The sequence below is a fragment of the Solanum stenotomum genome, chromosome 8 (assembly GCF_019186545.1).
Source record: "Solanum stenotomum isolate F172 chromosome 8, ASM1918654v1, whole genome shotgun sequence".
NCBI lineage: Eukaryota > Viridiplantae > Streptophyta > Magnoliopsida > Solanales > Solanaceae > Solanum > Solanum stenotomum.
The window spans coordinates 37,030,807-37,042,700 of NC_064289.1; the positions used below are offsets into that span (position 1 = coordinate 37,030,807).

The window sequence follows — 11,894 nt, forward strand, 5'->3', positions numbered from 1 at the left end:
CCCTCAGCTCAAGAACATCAAATCTAAGTGACAGGAGAGCTATAAATAAAACATAACCAATCCAAAAGATAGTGTATAGTCAACAAATGAAACAATAACAACAAGAAAGTAATGTGAGGAGTGAAACGCAGTAAACAACATAACGGCTAGGACTACTCCAAACGCTAACAGCCCATACCCTCGCGAGGGACGGCAACACGCTAACCCTACTAACCTTCCACCTTAATACGCGACCTCCACTCCTTCCTATCTAGAGTCATGTCCTCGGTGAAGTGAAGCCTAGCTAAGTCTTGTCTAATCACCTCTTCCCAATACTTCTTGGGCCTACCTCTACCCCTCCGTGTACCCTCTACCACCATTACCTCGCACCTCCTCACTGGGGCGTCTGCGCTCCGTCTCTTCAAATGTCCAAACCATCTCAGTCTCGCTTCCCTCAGCTTGTCCACCACAGAGGCCACTCCCACCTTCTCCCGGATAACCTCATTCCTAATCTTGTCGCTCCTAGTGTGCCCACACGTCCATCTCAACATCCTCATCTCCGCAACATGCATTTTTTGGACATGTGCATTCTTGACTGGCCAACACTCCGCTCCATACAACAAGGCCGGTCTAACTACCACTCTGTAGAACTTACCTTTAAGTTTTGGTGGAATTTTCTTATCACACAGTACTCCAGAGGCAAGCCTCCATTTCATCCACGCAACCCCAATGCGATGTGTGACATCATCATCGATGTCACCACTCCCTTGGATTACAGCCCCAAGATACTTAAAACTTTCCTTCTTAGGAATGATCTGTGCGTCAAGTCTCACTTCCACATCTGTCTCATCCAACACATCACTGATGCGAAAATTTTTATGGTGGGTGAGGGACACATATGACTTGGCATGTGAGGGAGACCTTTCTTTTTGAAAAATGTAGTGCATCGTCTCACTTCTATTACACTTCACCTACTTACCCTCATGTCTACTTCTTTCACTCTTTTACCTTCTACGTGCAAAATTATGCATTAAAGGATAATGTATATATATAGTATAAGCGTTAATTTATTCTTCAAACGACAATCCGCAATGGAGAAATTATATAAACTCTAACTATGGTGGTTTTTTAGATTAGTTTTTTTTTTGTTTTGAATTTTGTTTTTCGCACCCTTTTTATCTTCTTCATTTAATGCTTGGTAGTTGGTTCAATGGTACTTAGTGTACTGTGCTGCGGGAATAACTGAAAAGTTGTTTTACTGGATGTTTATTCTTGTAAAGGGTAATTTCATAAATGTTTATATGATTATGAATTTCTTTTCACCAAATCACATAATTATGTTTTCAAATAGCTAATCACAAAATATTCAGTTTACAAACATAAAAGTTACAATTGCCGGAAAAGATAAAAAGAAATAAGGTACTCTATTTTATTACATACATGGATCGAATTGAAAAATCATTCAATCTTCCGATGGATGATAGTTTTTCACTCTGCACTGTAGCTCCCTTTTATTTTTAATCTAATCAATACAAATTTTAATTAAATAAGGTCCAGGTTGAAAATAACTGTGCAAATTCTTTTCCAATAATCATATCATTTTAGAGATTTTTGTCCAAACTGATAGTGATTATCATCTAGCGTTTTCTTCTCATTATCTCATGCAAAAGACTTCAAAAAATCAGTTCTAATTAATCAATCAGCTATAACAGTCAATGAATTCACAAGATTATTACTTCTGATGCACTAGTAACTGGTGGTAATAACTATTACTCCATAAAATTCAATTTTTACCATTCAAAATATAAAGTTCTTTTTTTTTTTTGATAACCAAGAAATCCATCTGTGACCCGCCCTTTGGACCTATCAGAACCTTCTAAACTTGGTGGATAATGGGTCCGCCCCTCTACCCTTCTCCATTTAAATACCAGGCTTCGCTTTGCGTAGTGTGGGGCTTGAACCTGTGACCTAAGCTAGATATCCTCCACCTTTTGCCACTCGAGCTAAGGCCTTGGGGGACAAAATATAAAGTTCTTCAATATATATTAACTACATTTTTCAATTATTCTTACAAAATACCTCTAAAAATTGTGTAAAAAGTAAACATGCAATGTTAGAAGTAGTTTTTAATTGAAAATTGTTTATTAAACAATTCTGAAAATTTAATAGTCAAACTCTACAAAAGAAAATTTAACAGTAAACCTGCAGAATCGAATGGATGATGAAGTTTAGGATGGGGCAGTGCCTTGTGTAGAAAGAAAATTATTTCGTGTTATTTTTAATGAGTATTATAAAAATATTTTAAGAGATGAAACCTCATCAAGAGAAACGAATATACTTTGTCTTTTACTAATAGGATTTCTTTTGTGGACTTCTTTATGTTAGTCTTGATTTTATAAAATTGTGTTTCTGTTACAATTCTTATTATGGTTTAGTTAAATATTGTGCTGTTTGATTTACAACTTTTGGTGCACGTGCATCAAAAACTTTAATTGACATCTTTCAAAAGTTTGAACGTCCTTGATGAAATTCCTTGCTACGCCACTGCCTTTGTCAGTGGGAAAATACTTTGTGGAATTTTTTAAGTGCACTAGTTGGCCTCAACACCAGTGTTATCAAAAAAGAAATTGGAATGACTTGTTTTCACCTTACATGTTTATTAAGAAGATAGTTTTAAGAGAAATGTTGAAAACATGTATCTTTTGGTGGGATATGTGAACCTAATATTACCTTTAAATTCTTTTAAAATTTTAATGAGAAAAACGTTTGCATTTGAAAGAATCAATGCGGGTCATCTGTAACTTTTAATCACAGAAAGTTTGTTTGTAAGTTGTTTCTTTAGAAACTTGATATTGTTCTATTGTTCGGAATGTCCATAAGTCCCATCATATTATTAGTGCATTAAAAAATGTTTTGAACTAAAGTACACAGCTGATTATTTTTTTTTCCTTCTTTGGAAATAAGTGCACATCAGTTCACCATGTTAAATTAGAGTGTTCCGTCTTTTGTATTCATGGTTTATATGGCTGTTATTTAAATGCCTTGGTCGTCTTCCTGGGATTCCTACATTTATAAGGGAATTGGAGATCTTTTGCTGTACCAAAAGAAATGCTGTTGATGTTGAGATGTTTGTGTACAGGATGTGCATCATTGTTGGTGTGATTCTGCTGGTAGCTTCAACACGGTTGGTGAGAAGCCTTCCACGGTCTTGGATACATGTTGTAAGAAGTGGGGTTGACAAAAACATAGGTGTTAGGCAATCTGTGCCAACACGGAGTAGAGATACTAGTCCTAGCACTGTTATCCAGGCGTCAACTTTACATCATTTGATAGCAACTCCCTCTAAAGCTAAAGCTTGAACTGTGTCATTACTCAAAAGTTGGACTTGTATATGTACCTTGAGGGCTATTGTTAGTAATCACATTGTATTTGGTATGTACAGTAGAGTGCAGGTTGTTTGAGGCTGAGGATTCATATACATGAGAATTGAATGGTCACTTAATATTCTTACACTTCTTCTGTCTGTCTCTTCAGTGTTATTTACTTATTTTGTAAACATGGTGGGCAGAGAATCAATGAAAATCCAACTAAATTGTTCTTCTTGTTTTGCTTTTGCTTTTGCTTTTGGTTTTAAGCAAAATATAATCGATTTTTTTTTTTAACCAAACCAATTGTTTAAATTTGCACTTCATTAAAATATTCCATCAGAGATAAGTTGTTCCTTTTGTTTTGTTTGATTTGATTTGGTTTTCGTTTTAAGCAAAATATAATTGAATTTTTTTTGAACAAAATCAATTATTTAAATTTGCACTTCATTTTAAAATATTCTACCAAATTATTGTTTAATATTTTCATAACAGTCTAAATTAAGAAATTTTAAAATATATGGTTAGAGAAAATCTTATTTAAAGATTTAGGAATCCTAAGATATATGATAGGGGAGATAAATGATATCTTATTGAATGAACAGGTGGTAGATATTTTGTCCTATAAGAAAAGTCTGGCAAAAATAGTGTTCATTCATTTAAATAAAATTCTTTAGACATAATTATTCTCCAAACCTAACAAAATAAAGGAAATAGTTGTATTTTGGATAACTAACGGAACAAAAAGATATACTCCCTCCGTTTAAAAAATAATGACCTCATTTCCTTTTTAGTTTGTTTTAAAAAGAATGACCTCTTTATTTTTTTGGTAACATTTTAATTTCAGCTTTCCACGTGACATATTTAAAATCACAAGGTTAAATGACAATTTTATACATTTGACATACTTTTAATTTAGGACCACAAGATTTAAAAGTCTTCTTTATTTTCTTAAACTCCGTGCCAAGTCAAACTAGGTCATTTTTTGTGAAAGGAGGGAATATTTTTTTTTGTCGATTTTGTCTTTTTTCTTTTTTAAAAAAAAATTATTTATCTTTTCCTTCTTTTTTATCTTTATTTTTTCTTACGTTTTTTTTTCTTTTCCTTCTTATTCTTTTTGTTTTCTCTTTTTTCCTTTTTTTTTCTTTTCCTTCTATTTTTTTGTTTTAGGAACGGCGGCAGCGGCGCGAGGAGTTAACAACTGGACGTGCTGCAACCTAGGGATCACCAGGCAGCTCTGCTAAAGAAGATCGATGCAAAGGTTAGATTTCACCACCTCTATCTACCCAACTAGTACTATTTCATCTACAAAAATCCAACCTGGAAACTTTCTCTCCCACTGTGAAAGAAAGGTTGCGAAAGATGTTAAGAATGGAATGGCATTCCCCCTTTTTCTCATTTATGGTTCTGTTCCCAATCCACTTTCCGGCCTCATATGAGAATGGAAAACTGGAGCATTTTATCCATCGGTGGATGAAGAATCGCAAACATAATAATTTCTGATTGACCATCTATTTTTTTCCTTTCTAGTCGTGTTTTCTTTCTTTTTATTTCTTTAAGTATGGAAATAAATAATTATTTATTTATACATTTTGTACTTCTTTTAAATACAATTTATCTCTAGTCTCAAGGAATATATAATATGGTTTGAAATTTCATAAGATACTCTATAACTCTTGCCGTAGAGGCATTACTTAGCCCAAAGACTTTCAAAGAACAAGTTACATCCTATGTGCAACATTTGTTAATGTCTTATTGTGTCTTGATTTATGAGATGCTCTATAAGTCTTGTCTTAGAGGAAAGACTTAGACCAAGAACTTCATAAGTTATGCCCCACGAGTAAGACTTGATACTACTTCATTGTGTCTTGATTCATCATATGCTCTATAACTCTTGCCTCTTAGCCCAAGGACATTCAACCAACAAGTTAAACCCCAAGGGAAAAACTTGGCAATATCACATTGTGTCTTAATTTATAAGATACTCTATAACTATTGCCCTAGAGGTAAGACTTGTTAGCCCAAGAACTTCCAAACAAGTTAAGCCCCATGGACAAGACTTGACACTACCATATTATGTCTTGATTTATTAGATGCTCTATTACTCTTGCCTTAGGGACAAGGCTGTCACGACCCGATTTCTCGAGTCATGATGGCACCTACTATAACCCACTAGTAGGTAAGCTAACCCGTAACTCGGAACAACAAGAACAAGTAATGGGTCTGTGGGCAGAAACTAAACAAGAGTAGGCAAAATTTAAGATAACAATATAAACAGGTGGAAGCAAACCAAAACATATATATACAAATAAAGATCCCTCCCAGAACCTGGAAGTAACTAGTACAGAGCTACTAACAAAACGAGTACAAGTCCCAAAAGTGGACCGCATAAAAGTGGACTGTCTCGAAAGGTACAAGACAAGTCTATATATACAGATGAAGACTGAAATAGTACAAAACGCAGTGTGCTCACCCCCGTCTCCGGATCAGACTGCTCCAAGAATGATGTCAATACTGGCCCCTGGTGCTCGAACCTGTATCACGAAAACAGATGCAGAGTGTAGCATGAGTACCAAAACAACAGGTACCCAGTAGGCATCATAGGTCGACTGAGTTTGAAGAGTAAAGGCAATATGAAAAGAAGGAATAGCACAAATAGAGGTCAAGAGCGGAAGTCCAAGTAAACAATGGAATGCACACGAGTGTAGAAAAAACTAACTAAAGTAATCTATAAGCTAACTACACCTAACTGGACCCACATAAGCACAGAAGGTTCACTCGTGCGCAAGTTTAAATAAAAACCCAAACGGACCCCCTATATGCCCGACGAGTACACAAAATAACTATAACTAAAGAGAACAGAACCCAAAACCAGAGAACATTGAACCAGAACATCAAACCCAATTAGTAGAATCTGACAGTACGGAGGCCAGACCCTGAATCGGATGCTCACCAGAAGTACTCAAGTAACCAATCACAAGTTTCAAGTAACTGAGGCAGGACCTCTAAGCGGATGCTCTATATAAGTATCCAGGTGATCAAGGCCGAACCTTGAACCAGATGCTCTTCGAAAATATCAATGAAGTCGAGGCCGGAGCTCGAATCCGAATGCCCGACAAAGGTGCCAATGTAGCTGCTGAAAGAGTCCCAATCAATCCATGATCATAAATGTCCGTACGTAGAACGCCTTTCACACTTAGCCAATCAATGTAAGTCCTTGGAACCGAATTGAAAACCAACTTCAAATCACGAAGCGGAACCCAGTGTCGTCGACGTAACTCGTGAAGCCGTAGCATCGGAGCAATAAGGATAAGTATCGTCCGAGCAAGCATATCGCCTAGTTAAGGCCCAAACTATCAGACTCAAGTCTGCTACACCAGTCTACATGGATCTAAGCTGACCGAGCGAGGTCGAGGTAAAACTAAGGCCTATCAGTTCCGAATCACGCATTTCTAAGACAAGACCTAGTCAAACCTAAACTAAGGCCCAACATGCTTCAATAAATAGTAATCAAGCATACATGTACTCCACATAGCAAAGAGGGTCAATTAATAACACATAGCATGCTAACAGTTACCCAATATTCCTGAAATTGGCCGAAAACATGATTTCTAAACACCTATGCATGATTCAATAACTACCCAACCCAAATCCCAACTAATCAACATGCATTCACATGCTCGAGCTCAATCTAAGAGAGGGAAGTTGTAGCCTACCTGTAGGCCGATCATGCGTGCTTCAAATAGAGTCACAATGTTATTACGGTCGTTTATACACTAAAATCGCAAGAAACGGAGACAGACCAATTTTGGGGTCAAAATGAGAAAAGTGGGACCCGCGCTAGAAATTTTAGAATTAACCCCAAATATAGGTCCTAATCAGTTCCCCGAGATCATGTCCCAAAATGGGACACAATTTGGGGCTCTGGAACATCACAATATCAACATGTAACCAAAACCCGGATTTTCTCAAGAACTAGAAATGGGACAACAACTCAAATCAGTAAATTTACCAGAAATGGAAGGTCTACAATGAATTCCAACAATACCACGATGTTCTCCTCGAAAAATCACTCGATGTAGCCACTGGAATCATCAAATTTGGACTTAGAATGAGGGAGAAATCAAGTCCCAAACACTACTAAAAAAACAGTCAATACCGACCTCCAATGGAGGTCGGTATTGTTAAAAAGAATAAAAAATAAAAAAAAAAATAGAAATTTATGCAAAATAAAGCGGGAAAACAAAATTCCGACCTCTGGAGGTCGGAATTTTTCCCGAAAAAAAGAATTACAATAAAAATCAACCTCTTGATGTCGGTATTAAATAAAATATATAAATAACAATATTTTATTTTTTATCAATTAAATATAAAAAACAAAATTGAGAAATATTTTAATTTTATTTTATTTAAATCTTCTTCCGGAGGACGGTTTTGTGTAAAATAGAAAACAAAAAATATTATAATACCGACTTCCGAAAGTCGTTAAAATTAAATAGTATGTTATTAAATTAATTTTCATTAAAATATTTATATAGTGACTTCCATAAAATTAATAAATTAATATTTTTTCAATTAACTTTAAATAAATCGTCTTCCGGATGACGGTTTTTATATAAATTAAAAAATAAATTAATATAAAAAACCGACCCCATGAGGTCGGTATTTTTATTTCATTCAAATACTTTTAATAAAAGCGACATCCGGAGGTCGGTTTGTTTAAAATGTTCCTATTAATCATAATTTTGCTAGCATAATACTAAATTTTCATTTTACACCTACAATTAATTGTTTAAAAAAGTTTAACAATTTTGTATACTTTTATAAATAAAAAGTTAGAATACGTGGAATAAACCAAAAACATCAATAATTCATATTTAGAATATGAAACTACGTTGATATGTAGTCAGTTTTTATGCAAATAAAGCGGAAAAATCAAATACCGACCTCTGGAGGTCAGAATTTTCCCCGAAAAAAATGAATTACAATAAAAATTGACCTCTTGATGTCGGTATTAAATAAAATAAATAAATAACAATATTTTATTTTTCTCAATTAAATCATTTATAAATTCACAAATACTTACTCACCTCTAAACTCAACGTAATTGGCGATTTATGAAAATACACTTTAACTCTAATTGGCAGATTTTCTAACCGACAACCATCACTATGAGCTACATGATGATACAACGTCTCGACCACGCTTTCAGAGTTATCTTATACCTTGTCGGGGTGTAGAACCTCTCAACTAAGTGGATCCACTAAGCAATAAGGAATTATCTAAAAGGTATGACCCTTTTACCCATGTTGGCGATATGGTTTATGAGGATGTTGAGTTGTCTGAACCCGTCCTTATATCGGTGCTCAATACTACTCCCAATAATATATATTCATGCTCAAATGTATAAAACATACTCTTTCTCTGGTTTTGAGGTAATTTCTCAATATATCCTTTTAAAAAAGGTAATGCTCTGAAGTATCTCTGAACTCATTACTCATTTAGAAAACAAGGTTTCTCTTTTATCAATGTAAAAGGTGTTACGATTGGGAATACTTAGTTCCCTTATACTCTTACTCAAATCATGTTAAAGGTTCTTTCTCAAAACTCCTCTTTGGTCTCTCAAAAAATCAATTTAAATCGATTATGTTTGTTTGAAAGATCCTCAATAAGAACTCAACGAATACTCATGGATAGGGTTCATGCTGAAAAATAGACATGAACAATCAACTCAACAATATCAATGTACACTATACAACACCTCAATAATTAGGAATAGAAACTCAAAACCAGAAATTTAAGAACTTAGAACTCAACCTCAAACTCATCTCAAGAATACTCAAAACTAGGGATAGAACCCTAGATTACTCTTTTACTGATATAAAGTAGATGTAGGGTGTGAGGACGAACTATTACAACACTATGATAGCCTTACATACTTGGAAGAACAAAGTTCTTGGCAAAATCGACGACGTTCAAAGAACGCTTTGTCACACCCCGAGTCTACGCCTTGGACGTGACTAGCACTCAAGAACCATTGTTTGCCCCAAGCGAATCCTTGGCCTGACTCAACTCTCAGCAGAAGTCTTACTCAACAATAAATAAACCTCAAAAGTAAAGATTTAACTCAATGTCTCAAAATAGATAACTCAGAATATTTTAAAGAAAACATTCAACTGGCCAAAAGAGGCAACTCAAGTCTTAAACATTTAACAATGGAAATGAAAAGACTCCTCAACTACTACTGTCTATGAATCCTCTAATGTCAATGATAGACGTCGGGACAAGACCCACGACATCTTAATAAGACTGAAAATAAAAGTTGAATCCTCCAGAAGCAGGGAGGCTCACCAAAGCAACTCTGGAACTGTAAATGGTATCAACGGGGCGCATGTTGATGATCTTGATTACCTATATTTGTATCATTAAAGATGCAGGCCAAATGGCGTCAGTACATGGAATGTACGAACATGCAAGGGGAACTCTAAAGCACAGACATAAGCTTGAACTGATAAAAAGGAAGAACATACGCACATCATCTCAACTCAAACTCAAGGATACTCAAACATACTCAAAGATACTTAAACTCAGAAGTAGTACTCAACTTAGTTCAATATAAAAGCAACAATAAAGATGCATTACAAAGAAAGCTTTTAAAACAGTAGGTAATAACTCAGATATATTTTAAAATATAATAATTAACTATTTTACTCTTATTTGGGAGATTCTCTAACCGACAACCATCACTATGAGCTATGTGATGATACAACGTCTAGCCCACGCTGCCAAAATTGTCTGCCGAATTATAAGACATCCTTAACTAAGTGGATCCACTAAGCTATGCTTAAAAAAATAAGAAATCATCTAATATATGCATCAGATTGTCATTTGATCGGATAACTTCTTATTGGATTTGTATTTATTAAGTTAATAGCAACATTTTTTTAGTTTTGATTTGTATATTTTGAGTCTTTTATGTATTTTTGTGTTTCAATTTAAAAATCGTTTATTTAGTAAATTTTCTTTTGGGTCTCTATTTTTATTAACTTCACTACTATTTAATTTGTGTTCATATTAGTATTGTCAGTTGTATTTTTCATATGTCAATTGCATTTTTAGAACATTGCATTTATTTGAATGAAATTATAAGCGAATTAAGTGATATATATTCTTACTTAAATTTGTATTCATACTAATATGTATGTTGTATTCTTTATATTTTAATTGTATTTTTTCGTAATATTGTATTTATTTAAGCATATTGTATCCATGTCTATTCAAATCATTCATTTTGTATGTTATGTTCAAGTTCAGTTATCAACTATATTTGTATTCAAAATAAATGTACTTTGTATATTGTATATCAATTATTTTTACTCATGTAGTTTCATTTTCAACTTTTGATTAAACAAAAAAAATTGTATTCTAAACTGGATTTTTTATTTCAAAAATTGTATTCTAAAGTCATTTCTTAATTGTTCATCAAATTCAATATTATTCACTTTTATTTTTAACTTTTGATTTAAACAAAAGTTGTATTCTAAACTGATTTGTATTGCAAATTTGTATTCTAAACTGATTTGCATTCCAAATTTGTATTCTAAACTGATTTGTATCTCAAAATCCTCTTCGAAAATAGAAAAATGGAAGTTAATCGAATTCACTTCAATAGAACGTTAGTATTATTAATGGAAATTTAAAAATTGATATTGGAGAATTTGATGAAGAAAGGGGATGGGTGCTCTGTCGTTTATTTTTGAATTTGTAACTGATGAGAATTTTAAGTGATATATTCTTTTTTTAAAATATTTTCTCCCTTTAATTTCTCATTTCTGTTATTAAATAATTGTATTCTTTCAATTAAACCAGATAAAAAAATAAAAATTAGATACATAACAAACTAAAATATTGATATTTTTAATAAATATCCTATTAAATGCTAAAATATTGACAGTTTAAAAAATTTCCCATTTATTTAATACCCTTTTCCACTTTGCTCATGTATTAAAATAGGCTAGAGGGCTTAAAATTTGTTATATCATAACTTGAGAAAAAGAAATAGGAATAGTTGATCAAACACCTCGGCGTCCAAGAAGAAGCCGCGAGCTGCTCAAGTAAAAAAATCCATTTTGAATTCCACACACTAAATACGTTGACAACCTAAAGTAGTGTTAGGGGTGACAAATGATTGGATTTGGAAGGGTTAAAAATGGTTTGAACAAAAATCAGTAATTATCCAATCCGCCCTTATTCTATATGGGTAAATATAGTTTGGGTAATTAATGGACGGATTGGATATGAATTACCCATATTTCATCCACATTGATTGAAGAATTAAAAAATGAATTTATATGTCTTAAGTTTCTAAAGTAATTTTTTATCTACTCACTCCCACCCCTAATTTTATTTTATTTTATTTTTTCTAACCCCCTACCCTACTTTTATCCCCCCTTCCACCTCACCCCGCCTTCATCTTCCCTACTCCTCCTACACCCACCCACCTCCATCTTTTATGGTTTTTTATAAACAAATTCTAGCCCCCCCCCCCCC

At 33.8% G+C, this 11,894-nt stretch overlaps 2 protein-coding genes across 3 annotated transcripts in view; one reads left to right on the top strand and one right to left on the bottom strand.

Annotated features, from left to right (window-relative positions):
• The window catches only part of LOC125873370 (probable magnesium transporter NIPA9), a 17,583-nt gene extending 14,201 nt beyond the window's left edge, over positions 1-3,382 (top strand). For both annotated transcript variants that reach the window (XM_049554293.1, XM_049554294.1), the window contains exon 9: positions 3,119-3,382. In XM_049554293.1, the coding sequence (XP_049410250.1) occupies positions 3,119-3,338 (220 nt within the window). In that variant the 3' untranslated portion in view covers positions 3,339-3,382. The remainder of the gene's footprint in view (positions 1-3,118) is intronic.
• Positions 1-11,894, bottom strand: part of LOC125873377 (vacuolar protein sorting-associated protein 27) — a 1,193,133-nt gene that overhangs the window by 809,685 nt on the left and 371,554 nt on the right. The window lies entirely within an intron of this gene.